At 37.8% G+C, this 17,912-nt stretch overlaps 1 protein-coding gene across 1 annotated transcript in view; it reads left to right on the forward strand.

The window, feature by feature from the left end:
* Positions 1–17,609, forward strand: part of TBC1D22A (TBC1 domain family member 22A) — a 155,773-nt gene extending 138,164 nt beyond the window's left edge. Inside the window, exon 13 of the mRNA XM_042815968.1 lies at positions 14,362–17,609. Within this exon, the coding sequence (XP_042671902.1) occupies positions 14,362–14,490 (129 nt within the window). The 3' untranslated portion in view covers positions 14,491–17,609. The remainder of the gene's footprint in view (positions 1–14,361) is intronic.
* The last annotated feature ends 303 nt before the right edge of the window (positions 17,610–17,912 follow it).

Genomic DNA, 17,912 nt, shown 5'->3' on the forward strand with positions numbered 1-17,912 from the left:
ATGTAATTCTGTGAAAAGCCCAGCTCTCCAAAGGAAATCAATTTGAATATATTTTCCTTAATGTATGCATATTTATGTAGTTTTGAGTCTGCAGGTAATCAGAGAGATTTTTCAAGGTTTTTCTCTCAATCTGTAAGCCCATGCAACTCTTCTAAATATCATTTAGATTTTTAACAAACAATATGGGCTTGAGAACCTGAAGAAATCATACAGACTTCTTAAAATTCAGTTTATGTTATATTAGTACCTGTACTAGTTACTGTTACTAGTAAACTAAAATAATTGTTATGAAAACTATTTTTCTCTTTTCCATATTTTTTCCATGTTTTTGAGATTTTCCATGTTTTTATGAGAGCTGCTCCAAAAGTAATGCCTCTTACTTTCTGTGTTTGCCCGCAGTATCAGAGGTGATATGTTTGTGGTATGGCAGTAGAGATTAAACCTTCTCACCAGTATCCCATTACATTTTTTTGCCATGCAACAGACGACAGAGAGGCAGTCTGACAAAATGGTGCCTGGCATGGAAGTATGTATGAATCAAAGATGTGGCATTGAATTCCTCCTTGTGGAAAAAAATTGGCATTCATGGCCACTTGCTTTACATTTATAGAGACCAAACAGTAGGTGTGAGCACAGTGAGGCTGTGGGTGGTGTGTTTCAGCAGTGGCAACAGTGATGGAAAACACAAACTGTGTTCCAGACGGCCACGCACAGGTGTCTTGTCACAAAATGAAGAGCATCTTGATCACCTCATCTGTGTGAATCAGCAGATTATGGCAAGAAAACTGTCTACAGAGCTGAATATTGGTTTCAATGCATTGGAATCAGTGGTAGCGACATCGGTATACCACAGTTTCTTCTGGGTGTGTCCCACCAATGCTCACACAGGAATGGAAAGAGCACTGCATGCAATTTTATCAGGACCTATTGAACCAGTGCAAGTTTGGGGATGACAGTTTCCTGGATGGTATTGGGTGACAAGACGTGGTATCACCCTGTGAGCTGGAGTGAAAACAGCAGTCTGTGGGGTGACAGCATGTGAAATGAATCAATGAAAAAGTTCAGAATATGGCCCTCAGTGGGTAAAGTGATGTGCACTGTCTTTTGGGAAAGCAAAGAGGTGATCCATCTGGATTTACTAGAACCTGGACAAGCTGCCAACTCCTCTGACAATTACATCTTGACATTGACTAAATTGGTGTCCCAAACTTCTAGAGTCAGGACAGAGAAGAAAGCCTCTCTCTTGAAACACGGGAACACCAGGCTCCGTAACATTTTTAAGACCATGGAGTTCACTGCCAGTTTTGACTGGACTGTCTGACCACATCCACCTAACGTCCAGATTTGGCACTTTCTACCTTCTATCTGTTCAGGCCAATGAAAGATGGGACTGCATGGGCAACATTTTCCTAGCAGTGACTGTCAGCAAAAGAGTGAAGCAGTGGGCCACGTCCTCTGGTGCAGATTTTAATGAGCGGGACAGGAAGGCTCTTGTTCATCACTGGTGAAAATGAACAGCTAGTGGTGGTGACTGTGTTGACAAATAGTGTTTTGTAGCTTGGAATTTACTCTGTTAAATAGAGCTATGGTGCTTTTTGTATCTTTTGTAGGTTCTGTAAAAATGAATAGGAGGCATTACTTTCGGAGCGATCTACATATTAAGATTCGTGTTCACATTAAGGAGAATTCAGATTTTTGACTTACTAGATCTTCAGTTAAAGATCTGAAGCTGCTTCACAATTGCCAGACTGCCAAACCTTTCTGTTGGGTATTAATAACTGGATGAGAGGCCACTGCAATAAAAGTGCAGATTTTTGGAGAGTTTTAGAGCATAAACTTTCCTTGCATTTATGAACTAGAATTATGAAAAAAAGGGACTCATGGAGAAGCACTTTTAGGACTTTAATCTTGGAAATCTTAAAAGTCAGCAGTCAGAAAAGATTAATTCAGCCTGTTGTCACTGTACTGAAGAAACATTCCGTTCTTTTCTCATGTTTGTGTCTGGAGGCTGTTCCTTTGTAGATAAGCAAAGAATAAATTCTGCATTCAGCTGTTGATTTGCAACTTCTATTTTCCATTAAAGCTGAGGCATTCATTATCTCATATTAAAATTTGATCTGAATTTCTGGTTGGTTAAAGCTGAAATTGTAGACTTCTATTTTTTTGTGAGCGTTGTAATGTTAAAGAAAGGCTTGTAAATATTACATAAATAAAATATATTAGTATTTCAATCGTCTTAATTTGGGATATTTGTGGATATCTTATGGCTTTGCTGAACTGCATTTAGAGGCCCGAGAAGGTGGGATGATAACTCGTTTAGAGTGTATTTGGTATGCTTTATAATGGAGAGTAAGGATTTAAGCTATAATGTAATTTTGGTGAAAGATCAAAAGGATGTAAGTTGTTTCACGTTGATTTATAAACCATTAGATAAACTGAGGTTTGGGAGCAACTTCTGCATAAAATAACAGGAGATAAAGAGCTTGATAAATGTATGTGAGGTATTGTGTGATGTAGCCAGATTAATCTGGGATTGCATTTGTTATTATCTCTACTGAGAGGCTGGGAGATGTCTTGAGCATAATTTTCAATGATATTTCTTGCATAGTATTTATACTGTTTTGAAAGTTTATTTGATTTATCTTATAGTATACAGTTGAGATGTATTTTTTTTTTTTTTTAATTTGAATTACTGTTTCCATGTAGTTTTCTGTTAAATCTTGGCTAAAATTTCTTTCCTCCTCATGCATAATTTCTTCTAACAAGTATAAAGGAAATACATTTTGATACACGTTTTTATCTTAAAGCATCCAGAAATGGACAAGAGGGTTATGTTTTTGTGTGTTGAAGAGATCTGTGGAGCTTGGATAATCCTCTACCCTATGCTCTTGAGTCTGCATGTTTTGCTCGCCAAGGAAGCCTAAACTATTTCTTGATATGAACAGCATTCCTTTTCTCAGAGCTAGAGACCTTTGGGTTAGTTCTTGTTGATTTTGTGACGTTTCCCAGGCTCATTCAGAAATTCTCAGTTATGAGACTCTCTGGCCAGCCTAAGACATAGGACTTTGGGCAAGCTTTTTTCTGTCCTTTCCTTTAACTATACTCATGTAGGTGGATTGTTCTTCGTCTTCTACTGCCATGGTTGTGCATGTTGGTTCTCTTTATTAACATCCTTTAGTCTGCTGCAGGTGCACAAATACTTCATGGTTTTGCCATATTTATTATTCAGAACAAACACCTGTGTATGGCTTCATGTGATGTGGGTGACAAACGCATGGAATTGGCCTCTTACAGTCCTAGCATACAGACAAGATTCCACTTGAATTACGTTTAGAGATTTCTGTAGCACAAGAAGTATGCTAGTTAAATTGCCACTATGAATTGTGACATTTGTTGTGTGAAAATTTGTATATCTAAGACATAGCTATCTGCTTCGTGCTAAGCTAAATAGAAAGGCAGTTTCATATCAACAACTCTTAAAATTCTTAAAATAATTTAAAATTCTGCTCAGGACAGTTTACATGGTGATCAGAGGAGCACCTCTCCTATGAGGAAAGGTTGAAGGAACTGGGCTTGTTTAGCGTGGAGAAGAGAAGGCTCCGAGGAGACCACACTGTGGCCTTCCAGTACTTGAAGAGAGCATATAAACACGAGAGGGAACGGCTGTTTACGAGGGTAGGACAAGGGAAAATGGTTTTAAACTGAGTCAGGGGAGGTTTAGGTTAGATATTAGGAGGAAGTTTTTCACACAGAGGATGGTGACACACTGGAACAGGCTGCCCAAGGAGGCTGTGGATGCCCCATCCCTGGAGGCATTCAAGGCCAGGCTGGATGTGGCTCTGGGCAGCCTGGTCTGGTGGTTGGTGACCCTGCACATAGCAGGGGGTTGGAACTGGATGATAATTGTGGTCCTTTTCAACCCAGGCCATTTTGTACAATATTAAATATCTTTTGTCAAAGCATACTGATTGACCCCATGGTTCATTATATTCAATTCATATTTGATCATTTTCTTTCTTTGCTTTCCTGTGGTTATAGCTATTCATACATTAGTGTTAAGATTTAGAAGACATTATAAAGAGGGGAATATCAATAGGAGTTGTGAGCAATGAAAACTGTACCACTTAAAATGAATACTAAATTGTGGTCAAGAAAACCAAATAAAGTGGAGAAGGCAGCATATGGACTTCCTGGAAGAGACAGAATTGTAAACTTTCACTTGGAATCTGTTGTACAGGTTTTTTTTTATCTTGCTTGACTACTGAGAAAATAAAAAACGATCTGACTCATGGCTAATCACCTCAGAAATGAAATTGCACTATAATTGCTGCCATCTTGATAAGTACAGTAGATTCTATGTCTGGGTGGGTTTTGTTTGTTTTTAATAGGATGACTTCTGATTTTCATCCTTTTTTTCTTGGTTTGCTTCTTTGTGCTTGTAGCTACTGTCACGCTGTCAAGCTCAGGCATTTATTTTGGCTACTATTTATATTTCAGGATGTAAGAAATACATGTCTCCAAATACTCCAGCAGTATTTCATAAAGTAAAGGCAAAAGGTATAATCAGAACAGTTGTGGACTGTTCTGCTTTGTGCAGAATGGGTACTGAGAAATCTTCCTGGACATTTCACAGGGTACTACATTTTCATATGGCATTTCTAAAATGAATGTTTAGTCATCTCTGTTTTAAAAGTAAGGAAGAAATTGTAGCTCTTGTATTGTGACTGATTGAAGTCTGAATTTACATCTTTGTTTGAATCAGATGACTTCCTCTTCTTCCTTCGTTATTGAACCTTCTTTATCAGTACCTTAATTTCTCCTGTTTAACCTGAATACAATTTTGAAGCACACCTGTAGATGATAAGTTTCTGGAAGAAAATTATCTAGCTTGAAGATTTGTTTCCTGACACAGGATTTAGGGAGTGGGCTTACTTCCTGTTTTGTTTTCTGTTTTCATTTGAGAACAGCATTAGCTAAAAGGCAGTCCTTCCATACGCTCATTTTTGGCATAATAATTTATATATTTTTATATCTATCCTGTTAACTGTTAACCCTTGTAAATGAAAATGGAGATGTAAATCTTTTCTTCAGTTAAAGGAGCTCAGCTTCCCTGACATAGTTCTTTAAAACCACATATTTTATGATTACCAATTAAGAATGCTAATGGCTTGCAGAACAGAACCTTACCGGATGAAACAGGACTTTAATTGCTGTTCTGATGCTTTTAATATGCTGAATCCAAGACTCCTTTTGAGCAGTTGCAAAAGGCAAAACATGAAAGGGAAATGATAAGACCATTAACTTTTCACAAGCTTTCATTTTTAGATTGTTAAGGTGGGTTTCTATTAAGTTCTTCTTAGGAATCTGAAATTAATTATGACAGCATGCTTCTGTATGTTTTCAGAAGATTAACAGGAGGTTGTTCAGGTGAACCGTCACCGCCTGTTTTTCACTCGCGTGAGAGCTGTCAGCCCTACCTATTGACCAGCTTTGGGATGTGACAGCTGAGCCTTATCTGACTATTGTTATTTCTTCACACTTGGAAAGGAGTTGTTAGAGAACTTGGGAAGATTTTCAAACTAATTGATGTCAAAGAAGTCAATTGCATAAGACTGACTTTACTAATGCTTTCAGCAGTGCGGTGGATTTGTCTGTAGCTGTGTATCTCAGATCACAAGTAATTTTAAAGATGCATAACAAGTTAAATTGTATGACTCCTAGTTCAGACTAAGAAAGTGCAGCAGGACTGATGTCGTTTTAGTACTAAATCATGCATTCAACAAATAAAATATATTTATTATTTATTTCTCAACGTGCATTTAATAGGAAGTTCTTTACTCAGAGGGCGGTGAGGCCCTGACACAGCTGCCCATAGAGCTGTGGGTGCCCCGTTCCTGCAGGCACTCGGGGCTGGGTTGGATGGGGCCCTGGGCAGCCTGAGCTGGTGGGGGGCAGCCAGCCCAGGGCAGGGGTCGGGGATGGGTGGGTTTGAGGTCCCTTCCAACCTAATCCATTCTGTGATTCTATGTATCTTCTCGGAATTACTACTCACTTGTGTTACTGGAAATAAAGTGATGGCAGGAGAAAAAGGGGCTTTTACCCTGTTCAGATTTTTTTTTTTAAGTATCCATTTAGAGCTTTGAATAATCTGTTTGTCTGTGGTTGGCTTCATTCTGTTCTGGTTTCTTTAAGCTCTAGTCTGTTGGCTAAGATGGTGCAGAAAAGCAAGGTCAAAATTAACTTAAATAAGAATTATTGCATAATAAAGGATAATTTAGTTACTGAGCAATAAATGTACAAGAAAAATATTTTAGTGTTTAATATACTGTATGGGAACTGCTGAGTCACGGCCTGAACCTCTGATTGATCACCTGAGGCGAGCCGTGAGTCAGCAGAGGAGCACAGCTGAAGGCAATTCACCTGTGCTGCCGGAAGGGGTGGAGCCAGGCTCTATCCCTCCTAGACCTATTTAAGAGCTGGCTACCAGAGGGGAAGGATCTCTTCTGGAGATTGCCTCTTCTGGTGTTTTGTGGTGAGCTCAGCAGAAGGGTAAGCTCTTCCACCTATTCTCTTTTTGTGATCATTGTCTATTTTGCCTAACTCTCTTGATTATATTGTGATTATAACATCTTGATTTCTATTAAATATACATATACTAAGTTCAATTTTCACTATTTAAGGAAATACTGAATTCAGTTTTTTTTCCCCTCAAATTGTTATTTGACAGAATGCAAACTTTTATATCTTACTTTATTTATGACATGTCAAGAATGTGCATCTCCTAAGTCCTTCAGACTGGGTCTAGTGCAGGCTTAAACTTAAATGCTCCTACCAGCTGACAAATAAACCAGTGTTTCCCCATTGTCTTCTGAAAATTTTAAGTTCACCCATATTGCTTGAAATTGTGAGACTCCAGTGACCAAACTCAAATGTTTTGTGATATCTCAGCTATCACATTCCACATCAGGAAGCAATCAGCTGTACTGCAGAAGAATCTGGATCCATGGAAGCCTCTTGACTTGTATCTGCAGGAAGCGTTTCTTAAACTGCAGTTTAAGTTACTTCTTCCTAGTATCTTTCAATACTGGATTTTGAAATCTCAGCGTTCTCAATTCCAGCTGTGCCCAATATAAATGAAATGGTTTCTCTTACTCTGAGATATAGGTAATTAATAAGAATTGCAGCACTCCAGAAATATAGTTCATTATTTGCAACCCAAGATAGCAGAGACAGCTGGAGAAATGAGAAGTGGCAGCATGCATAAGGAAAATGCTGAGCATATTGAAAGAGGAGCTACAGTACTCAAGAAAGAAAAAAGAACTCACCTTAGAGCTCGAGTCCTACTTATTTGCTGCATTACATATAAACAGCAAGTGGCAGAGAGAAAGGAAAAGCAGCTGGTAAGGCAGAAGAAGGTCAGTGAGACTCAGCAGTGTGCACTGCACTTATGTTTTCATGGCACCAGTCTGTGCATTTGTTTCCACTCTAATAACAGGCTGGAGGAAGAGGGTATTGACAGAGCTGGGCAGGACGTGCTGGGATCCTCTGGGAAGAGCATCAGAGGCCAGGACAGCTCATGACCCACCTGGCAACTGCAGCAGTTGCAGGGGCTCAGCCAGGCACATCTGTCCTTCTGCTTCATAGTGCAGCACAGGAGAGAGTTGGAGTCAAAGGATGGGATGCGCACTTGGTACTGGCCATCCATGCCACCTTTGTGTTGCACACTTAGCAATCCCAAATATGTGCATTGTGAAAGGAAAAAAAAAAAAAGAATTAGAACATTCTCATATTAAGAATTCATTTTGTTTGCATGGTGATTACATGTGTTTGGTTAAAAAAAAAAAAGTTGAATTGTTGTCCCTTTCTGGCTGTCTCTAGCACTACAATACAGAACTCCCCATAAAATGTAACAGGATATAGAATTTTGTTGAATGTGTGCATGTGTGTATATGCTTATTTCTGTTTTGTATTATCTGAACAAGTAAATGAGCGTATTTTATGACACCAATTAGTTTGTTCCTTAGCTTGACTCAGTATTTCCTCTAAGTGAAATTTAAGTAGTACCGCACTTCAGTTGTTCTTTAAAAGTGTGTTCTAAAATTACAGGAACAACTTTTTAGGATGCATGTAACTCTCAGAAGCAGTTTAATCAAATGGCCAGCATCAATTTTGCAGTGTTCCATACGTTTGTGTACTGCGTAACAGATACAGCACTTGTTCATAGCCGTTAGCAATTCTTTATTAAATAGTGAAAAATTATATATAAAGTCAATTTACCTTCCATTTCGTTCTATGCTATCATAAAGTCTAATAATGTTAAATTTCTGATCATAAAACATGGTAAGATTGCAGGTTCTGCCTATCAGTGCAAAATGGAGCTGTTGTAGAACAGAAGTATTCATACTATAATTACATTGCAGTTAGCAGCAGGAAGGATTAACAACTCCAGAAGAAAAGTATTATACTTCAGGATTGCCTTGATTTGTTAAATTATCAGACTAGTTCTCAATTTTGACTTTAAAAACTAACTATTAATTTCCTCAGTGTGTCTGAGTTTGAGTTTAGCTACTGCTGCTTTGTATTAGCTACAAGTAAAAACTCTGTTATGTTACTGTTTTTTTGTGTTCAGTTAAGTTAGACGTGGGTCACAGCAATAAGCAAAAGGAATTGGAGAGAAAGCTCCTGTTGTTAGACCCAGACTGGCAGACATCACCTTCCCTTTCATCTTTGCAAGGTGGATCTGGATGCCCATCTCTTTGTCGTGCAGGGAACCCAGTGCCTGGCAGCTTCTCTCGTCCCTTTGGGCTGACTGGTATAAATGTGCAGTGCTTGTTTGGAAGTTTGCACAATGGTGCTGGCTCAGGAACTCTCCCCTTGTAGAGCAGGAGATGGGATGTTACAGAGGAACTGCACCAGGAACTCAGTGGCTGAGAGAGGCAAGGTGATCTTTGGGCTTCAAGGAAAAGTGGTGTGTATGGCAGTAGTATGAAGGTCAGGTCCTAGCAGGGAGCCGTCAATGAGTTCAGCTCTTCATCAGAATGCATGAAGCAGAAGTGGGTTAGTGGCTGCCATTGTTTATGGCACATATTAGCTGCTGTTGTAATCGGCTAGCTGGGATCTCTGCAGCAGGCCATGAACAACAGAGCTGTTGTCTCCTTCCTAAGGCAAGCTTTGAGGGTGAGCATTAGATACAAAGAGGAGATGTAGAAACTGAAAAACTGATAAAACACAAAACCCTCAGCTTGCAAGTGAGGAAGAACATTGTAATTGTTAGGGGCGACAGACTAAAACAGAGATGGGCACTGTGGACACCTCTGTAAACAAATTGCATCCTCCCAACCCAGGGAATATTCAGCCCTGAAGAACAAGACAAAGCATATTTTGTTATGAAATAATTTGAAAAATTTATACATTGTTCTAAAGGAGTCATTTTTTTCCTTTTCTTGGAGAGATAACAGCAGACAAGTCATACCTGTAATAGTGAAGAAGGTTAATACATGGGAGGCTATCACACAGTTCCTCTTCTGCAAATGGAACAAAAATTTTGCTACAAACAATCAATGTTCTAGGGGGTGGAAAAACACTGGGATGCATTCACAAACAGAAGAAAAAGGATAAAATATGTAGCGACTGCACTGTATGCTACAAAATCCATATACAGGAAAAAAGTTATCAATTTCCTTGTTTCATGGTAGTTTCGTTGATTACACTGAGCATATTTTCTCTGCCCGTGTTTCTTTCCTAATTGTGTACTGCATTATATTCTGGGACTGAATATTCTTCTGTTTGTGAGTTAAGTATACTTAGCATTCTTCTATCGTGCTTTTGGATTTCTTTTCTAATTAAGCCCGTGTCCTTTAGAAAATAAAATACTAGAAAATTTCAGCATGGAAGGGACCCCAGGAGGTCTGCAATGCAATCTGCTGCTGAAAACAAGGCTAGATACAGAGCTAGAGCAATGTTTTTTCTTGTACTTGGGGGGGGGGAGGGGGAGAGGAGCAAAACTATGTAGCACCTCAGGCTTCCTCTACGTCTTTCCTCCAAATGTTGCTCTTGCACAGAGGCTTCTTAGTTCCCAAAGCTGGCTTGGTCAATCAAAATAGGCAATAAGGGAATCGCTGTCATCTCATATTCTCTGCAGTGTTACAGTTTTTAACACTCTTATTTTTGCCTACACCTTAAAGAGAGATAAAAATAAACAGGAAGTAATTTGTAAGAGTTTTATTTTTAAGGGTTTTTGGTTGTATGTTTAAATTGAACAGTTACACCGAAGATCAGAAAGTAGCTGCTGGTTTCCCAATAGGGAAGAAACTTGCCACTGCCAGAATGGCAAGGAGGAAGAGAGGGAGGCTGGAAGTGCTGCTCCCCAGTGCACCATGAGGAGGGAAATGGATGGAACTGGAGCTGTGCTGGTAGGCGAGCTCGTGGCGTAGGCCTTAGCCAGGAGATGAGGGTGGCTGTTTGGTGCAGGTGAAACTTGAGTGCGCTATTTCCCAAATGTAAGGGGTGAAATTTAGGACGTATCTGTTGGAGATACAGCTAAAATATAAGCAAACTTTGGAGTGGGATTTTGGAAACCCCAGCTCTGCTGATGATTTGCTGGCTGCCCTTGGGCAAGGTAGTTTCTGCTGTCCTTAGTTTTATCTGAGGGATCTGGAAATACGGATGTGAAAATCTTTACATTTCAAAAGCCCTGCATGAAGGTGGCATTATTGTCACAGTTATTTTTGTGACATTGCAAAGGGGTATTAAAGCTGATATTCGCAAAGAGCTGTTGTGGTTCTTTTACATGAATGTAACACATCTGATAAAGTGATGGAGAGTATGGCTGTTACCCACTGATAACTGCTGCTGTTCTCCACGTGGGCCCTTTTCACAGTTGACCCAAGCTAGCAGAGCCTTCAGCTGATAGTTGAGTATAGCAGCTTATGGCTCTGGCTCTCGGGATTGCCAGTTTACCTACGTCAGTCCCGAGAGACGATCGTTATAACAGCTCAGTGTTAGACTTCAGTCAATGTTGAAAAAAGGTAAACTAGGTTATGAACAACTCCTAAACACTGCTGGAGAGCAAATGCATGCAGGTCACGCAGAGTAAAGTTTTATGCAGCATCGGCTGTCTTGTGTGTGGCACACATCACTGGGCTGTGAATACTCACTGACTTCTAACAGTATAACCACCGAATTAGGAAAACTTGAAGTGCTGAGAGAGAGCGTTCAGACTACTTTAAAATCTTCTTGCATGCAGTAACATGAAAGATGTTAAAATGATAGCTGGCGAAAGATGGAGGCCAACTTCATCTTACATCCAAATCTAACAACTAAATCTGACAACTCAGATTATCTTAAGTGCTTTGAAAAGGATGGCAACTGTTTTTATTTAAAGATATTAAAAGCCACAGTTAAGTGATGTTATTTTTAAGTACTTAATTTTAAACTGTGGTTTTGGTCACTAGTGCTTCTATTAAAACATTGCTGCCTTAACAGCTAATTTTTGATGAGCTGCTACATAATTAACTCTGCAGGTTAGGATCAATAGAAGTGGGTGTGCGGGGAGAAATGGGCATTTTTGCTTGTAAAAGAAAGTAAAATTTGGCATTAATGATTGTTTGCACATATGGACATATTAGATAATTTTCACAAAAAAATGGAGCTGACCAGGTCTACTCAGATAAGTGGTTGTAATTTGAAGCAAGTATATTAAGTATGAAAAGAAGATCAAGATATTTTTCATCCCTTTAGCCTTGATAGTTGGTGAGTCATTTCAATGGAACCAGAAAGTATCTGGCAGATTCCCCAGCTAAGTACAATATTAGGCAGAAAAAAAATAAAAATCTTGCTGAGATATTTTACAAATACTGCTTTTTCTTTCCTTTTTTTTCTTTAACTTAGTTTTCTTGCTCTGAAATATACCAGGCAGTTTGTCAGCAGTGTATTTTTGTGTTAAGCATTAACCCAAGTCCCCAATTCAGCGTATTTCAAACTGTGTCTCATATATGTTAATTCTGGAAGTAAATAGGAAAGCAAATTTAACCAGTTAGCATGGATGCCTTATTTGCAAGAGGATTCAAATGGATCTTCTTATTTGTAAGAATACTAATTAAAATTGAATGAATACTCTTGAGTCGTTCATATGGTCATCTTTGCTCTTTTGCAAGTGTACAGTGTTAAATTGAGCAGCTTTAGATCATGTTGTCATGGACTCTTGCAGGTATTGATTAGCATATGTTTGTTCTCTTCTTCAGAACCTAGGACTACGGAGAGTTTTCTCCTGGTGTTACTTACTTATTTATTCATTTTTAAGCATGCTGTATATTCCGTATTTGTTTCAAAATTCTGCTTTGCACTTTCAAATACTTTGTGTTTTCAACAAGCTGAAGAATGTATTTCTACCTTAGACACTTCTGAAGCTCATTAAAGCAGTAGATCACAGATACATAAGCCTTATCTTTAGTAAATCACTAAGCAGTGTTTCATTTTGTTGGCTAGTTAGCCCCCTTGGATTTGGAACACATGTTCTCTGCTCAGTCTTTGCGTTTGAGCAGTTAAGGAATGATCTTTTCCCCCTGATAACGCTGACAAAATGCTTGCTTGAAGGTAAATGGGTTTTGACAGTCAATAGATTACTCTGCCATTTCTTTCCGTACTTGATTATGATGAAAATAATTATGAATATTTGCAATTTATAATAGAAATGTTAAACTAGTTCTTCATCAAATAGTGCTACTTCTCCAAAGAATAGCAGGGAAGATGAAAATGTTTGAAGTGATTGGCACGTTTTTGTCAAGAGTTTCAGACTTTGTGATCAATCATAATTTCGAGAATGCGTGCAGTTGTGCAACTCTGGAGGCCAACAATACTTTGGATTGAAAGACAGATAGAAGGAAAAAGAAGAAAGATAGAGAGAGAGAATGTCCTTTTGTCAATCAGAAATGGGATAGAAGTAATCTTTTCAAGGGATCCTTTGAAGTGCAGTCGTTGATCCCTGTGCACCGTAGCTCAGTATAGAACTACAGTCCTGCAGATTGGGTCTGTAGGAGGTTGCATATATTTATTGTTGCTGCAGAGAAACATATGCCCTGTAAAAACAAGAATCCACATTTTGGGACCTTTTTAAAATAAATACAGATTTTCATTTGAACTTGTTTTTCTTTATGAAATTTCAACAGTATAGTAACAGCATCCTCATTGAAATAAATTAGTTTAGACTAATAACTCTTTCTCACTGTACAATATACATAGCATACCTAGCAGCCCTAGAAAAAGCCAGATATTCTTCATGTTTGGATGTGAAAAGATTAATTAGGGAAGAGAATTTTAACACTTTTGTTCATGCACTGGACTAACCTGGCCTACTAAGTAAACATTAGATCTGACATTGACATGTGGGGTAGCCAGCAACCATGTTTTATCTGTGTCTGTCTGCCTCACCCAGCTGGTAGAGAGGTTATAGAAACGATTAGGGATTAAACATTAAATGAATATATTATGGTTTGTTAAAGAGGAAATGTAAATGTGCATTTTGTTCAGACCTAGCATAGGGATATGCAACAATCTGGGTCGCAGTTGTTACGAACTGCAAGTTACAGTCTGTCTTCTAGTTAAATGCAGGAGGACCTGTACACAAAATATGCGAAAACTTCAAGAGCTTGGTTGGACCTGGCAGGTGTGTAAGAAGTGTCGTGGGGCTAAAACTATGTAGGAAATATGATAAATCTGAGAAGAGACTGGTCCTGAGTTAAACCATTTTGGACTTAGCTTAGAACTGAATTTCTGGTAGTTTTGTGTGTGCTCCCACCTCTAAGAATTGTATTTCAATTAGAAGCTGTAAAATGGGAGTGATAACACTGTTTTCATTTTAGAAGCATAACGCGGTGGTTCTAAATCAGTTCATGTGAGTTCTTGTTTGTTTGAACACAACAAGGGACTCCCAACCTTGGTCAGGGGCACTGCTGCTGTACACTCATATAAGGGCAAATGCAGTAAATACAGCCTACCTAGCTCTCACTTGGACATTATCAGTTCTTTCACTCTCATGCTGCACAAAGAAAGTGAATTTATTCCTCTTGTATTTTATTTTATTTCTGAAGACTTAGAAATAGTTGTAGATAAATACAACCTACAGCTTGTTTCTGAACTGAAAGATTGAATAACAAGTATTTCTTGCTATAAAAGTTACAGAAAAATCACTTAAGAGGATCTCAGGTTTGTTTGGGATACTGAGGTGCTGCATGCATGTAAGTAATCATTCTATAATAAATAGCTATTAAATATGTATATATATATATATATATGTATATATAGATATAGCACTTGTATTTGCAATATATCGATTTCTTTTTTTTTTTCTCTCTCTCCAACTAGGAATTGCTGATATTTTTACAGAATTTGCCCACAGCACACTGGGGAAATGAAGAAATCAGTGTACTCCTAGCAGAGGCCTACAGACTGAAGTTTGCATTTGCAGATGCCCCCAATCATTACAAGAAATGAATATGAAGATCCAGAAATTATTAAGACCAATGTGTTCTGCAGTATTATGGCATCTGTTGTTATGATTGTGATTTCAGCTCATTGTTCTTCCATTTGAATTGAGATGACCATTAAAATCCTGTTGGAATTTGGAAAATGAGAACAGAATACCAAAGGAATGGACAAAAAAGGATATTGAGCAATGAATGAATTTAAGTTAAAAGAGAACTTCTTTGTTCAGCACGAAAAATTAATTCAGAAGTCTATCACATAATTGTCTTCTTTTTTCCCCTCCTATAATTTGGTGAAATGGAGTTGAATATATGTTGAACAATTCTTATACATACCTGAGTCTTAGAATTTCTCAGAATGATTTTGTGACTGTTTTGTTTTTATGTCATGACTTTAACAGGCAGTTGGAATTACTCCTTTTGGATGAGAAAAACAAAGCTCTTCACAGTCACAAAGACCGTTTGAGGCAGCAAGACCTGTGTTTGGAGGTCTGTTTATAACCAGGACGATGCTGATGTTCTCATACCATCTTTCACTGTTCCATGGAGTGAGGTTAGAATGATACAAGAAAATAAAAGGGTGCAGTGGAAATTGATGGCATTTTGTAAACATTATTCAGCATTGTTGGGTGTTGTAGGTTTTTAGCCATACGAAGAAGTGACTTTATGCCTAAGACTCATCAGTGACACTAAGATAAGTTCCTCTTTATATATTCTGGAGTGTTTTTAAAATATTGAATGGAAGATGTGGTATTGTTACAGTAATTAAAGCCTTTCTTTCAGGGCCTTTCAGTTTTTCATTATTAGATTTCACTTTTAAGAATCTTACTAAGAAGCTTGGTTTACAAAGCAAGATATATTTTTATCTCAGTTGTTGCCTTATTCTCTATTTCTAGTGTATTAGAAAAGGAAAATTAATATATCTGTTCAAAGCTCATTTGTTAAATAATTTAGTACCTTTTTTCTTATTATTTCAGAGGAAGTGAGGAGATGGTTCCCAATAACTGTACACACAGCTCACTTTTACAACATGAGCAGAATACAAATTCTGTGTGACTGTGCAGAATGAAAGCAGTGTTTCTTGAAATAATCGTGGGATTCGGAATAATTTTGCTGAACTTACACAATTTATGTCCACTTATTCTCAAGAAATCTGTTCAGATAAGAATTCTCTATTAGACGTAACTAAACTCATGTTAATTTGTGCCTTCCATAAACACTTGGGTTATTAAGGGTGACACTTGCAGTAAGCAAGATACTAGAAGCTCTGAATATTCATCAGTTCAGTTCTAGAGTAGCACAGTGTCACACCAAAAGTATAGTGCACTTTTAAGTTTGGGAAATGAAGTTCTTTCAAGAGGTATTCTCCTATGACTTGTTATGGAAGATTAAAGATCCTAAAAATACATAGATATGTATTTTGATGAAAGCTTTGTAGACATATTAGTTGCATTACTTATTTTAGGGGCTTTAGTTCTTGACATCAACTGTATAATAATAAGTTGTTTCAGGGTAAAAAGAATGCAATACATGTCATAATGAGATCCGTGTTTTAAAATTATGTGAACTCTATGGTAGAAGAGAAAGCAAGGAATTAATTCCGAAGCAGGAGGATTTGCTGACGAGGATGCACTTCTGTCCCACTGACAGCAGCTGGGGGTTGCAGTTGTGATGGCCACAAATGGATGCCTCCTGGATTGCTGCACCTTGCCTGGGGTCTGTAGTGGGGCTCTGTTTCTGAAACGTGTGTAAATCGTTTCCGTAAGTTCACGTTACAGCTCTGATGTATGGAGATTTGTCTTTATGTTTACAAAGAACGTCATATTGTGCCTAACAGAATAGCTACTAATAACAGAGTAAAAGAAATGTATGACCGTTTGCTTTAGTCTTTGTATTCACATTAATTTGTTAATAGAAAAGCATATTATTGTAACTAGAGAAAAGACACACAGCATTAAATGTACAATGTTGTAAGAGATTTCTATAATAATTATTATTTTTTAATTGAGATGTTGTTTAGGTAGCTACACCTAACATGGAAAGTTGACCCAAAGTTGTCTGCAGTGTCAGATGCTTCTGCGTCGCACACACGGGTCTGGATGCATAGAATTCCTTATGGGTCCATGCAAGTTGTCTGCCACGTCTTCCCAATACAGCAGCTGTCTCTGACTTCCCTTGGAAGAAAGCATTACCATCAGAGGTTGCCTCTACTACCGTGTCTGTGTCAGAAGTTGAATATTGTACTTGAGCACATTGCTTTTAAGCAAGTGAGACGTTTCCTAATATCGATGCTTATTTATATAGATACAGATTTTTCTGGAAAATAAGAGATGGATATATAAATAAGGTTTATATATCTGTACAGATAGGAATCATTTGCAGTAAATAGATGGCCAACATTTATGTAACATTTCATGTGTTTCCATACATTTTAAATTTCCATGAAATATTTCACTCAGAACAGAAGCAACCAACCACCTTACACTGAACAATTGTACATCTCAGGAAAAATGTCATTCCAAGCATAATGCTACACAGAACAGGAAATAACATTCTCGTTGTTACATCCCACATTCAACAATATTTTTTTTTTTTTTTTCAAAACTCGAAGTTCTAAATATTGTAAAATTCCTTTGTAATATCTATTTTCTTAGGAAGGAGGCACCCGGACACATCACTGGTGAAACCAGGCAGTAATTTGCTAGAAATGATGTGAAATACTGAAATTGCAGTGTCCAAAATGCATTAAAGAATTTCTGTAACAAAAATTTAAACAGGAATGTACAATATAAACAGATTTATGACTACAGTATTTGAAATATGTAAATAGTAAGCAATTACTCAAGTATGTAAATACAATACACGGAATAGGATAGAATTGTAAGTTGGAAATCTTATGTAACACTGTAATATGTTATAAGAAATTAATTGCTTTTTTTTTTTTTTTTTTTTTTCTGCTCCGTTCCATATGGAAAGGACCATTAATTTGTTTTTTACTTCAGAACTGTATAATAAAAGTATCTGAAGTTCCATTGTATGCTTCTGACAAATACAAGCACTGAGGCACTGGTTACATCTGTAAAACTGATGAAAGATGAGGAAATAAATGCATATTTATGAAGTGCTGTACAGAGTGGAAAGCTTTTTTATTGTTTTCATCAAGCACGTTGCGTAATACATCAAAGTGTGGTTTTGGTGTGTTTGCTTATTTTTTATGGTCGCAAAACTCTTTATCACAACAGCAAGTGCAATTGGAAAAGCTCTGTTCCTGGGTATGTTTCTACAACTCTCTGCCCTTGTGTCTTACAGATTGTGCAAGTTAATGAGGCAGACAACTTCCAGAGCTTTGTCTCTGCATGCGCCATATACAATGCAAGGCACTGAGCGTTTCCTGCAGAAAGGGAATGAAGATGAATTTGATCGAGCAGTGGA

Source organism: Centrocercus urophasianus, unplaced genomic scaffold (assembly GCF_019232065.1).
Source record: "Centrocercus urophasianus isolate 14NV4802_14NV808 unplaced genomic scaffold, USGS_Curo_1.0 seq_15, whole genome shotgun sequence".
Taxonomy (NCBI): domain Eukaryota; kingdom Metazoa; phylum Chordata; class Aves; order Galliformes; family Phasianidae; genus Centrocercus; species Centrocercus urophasianus.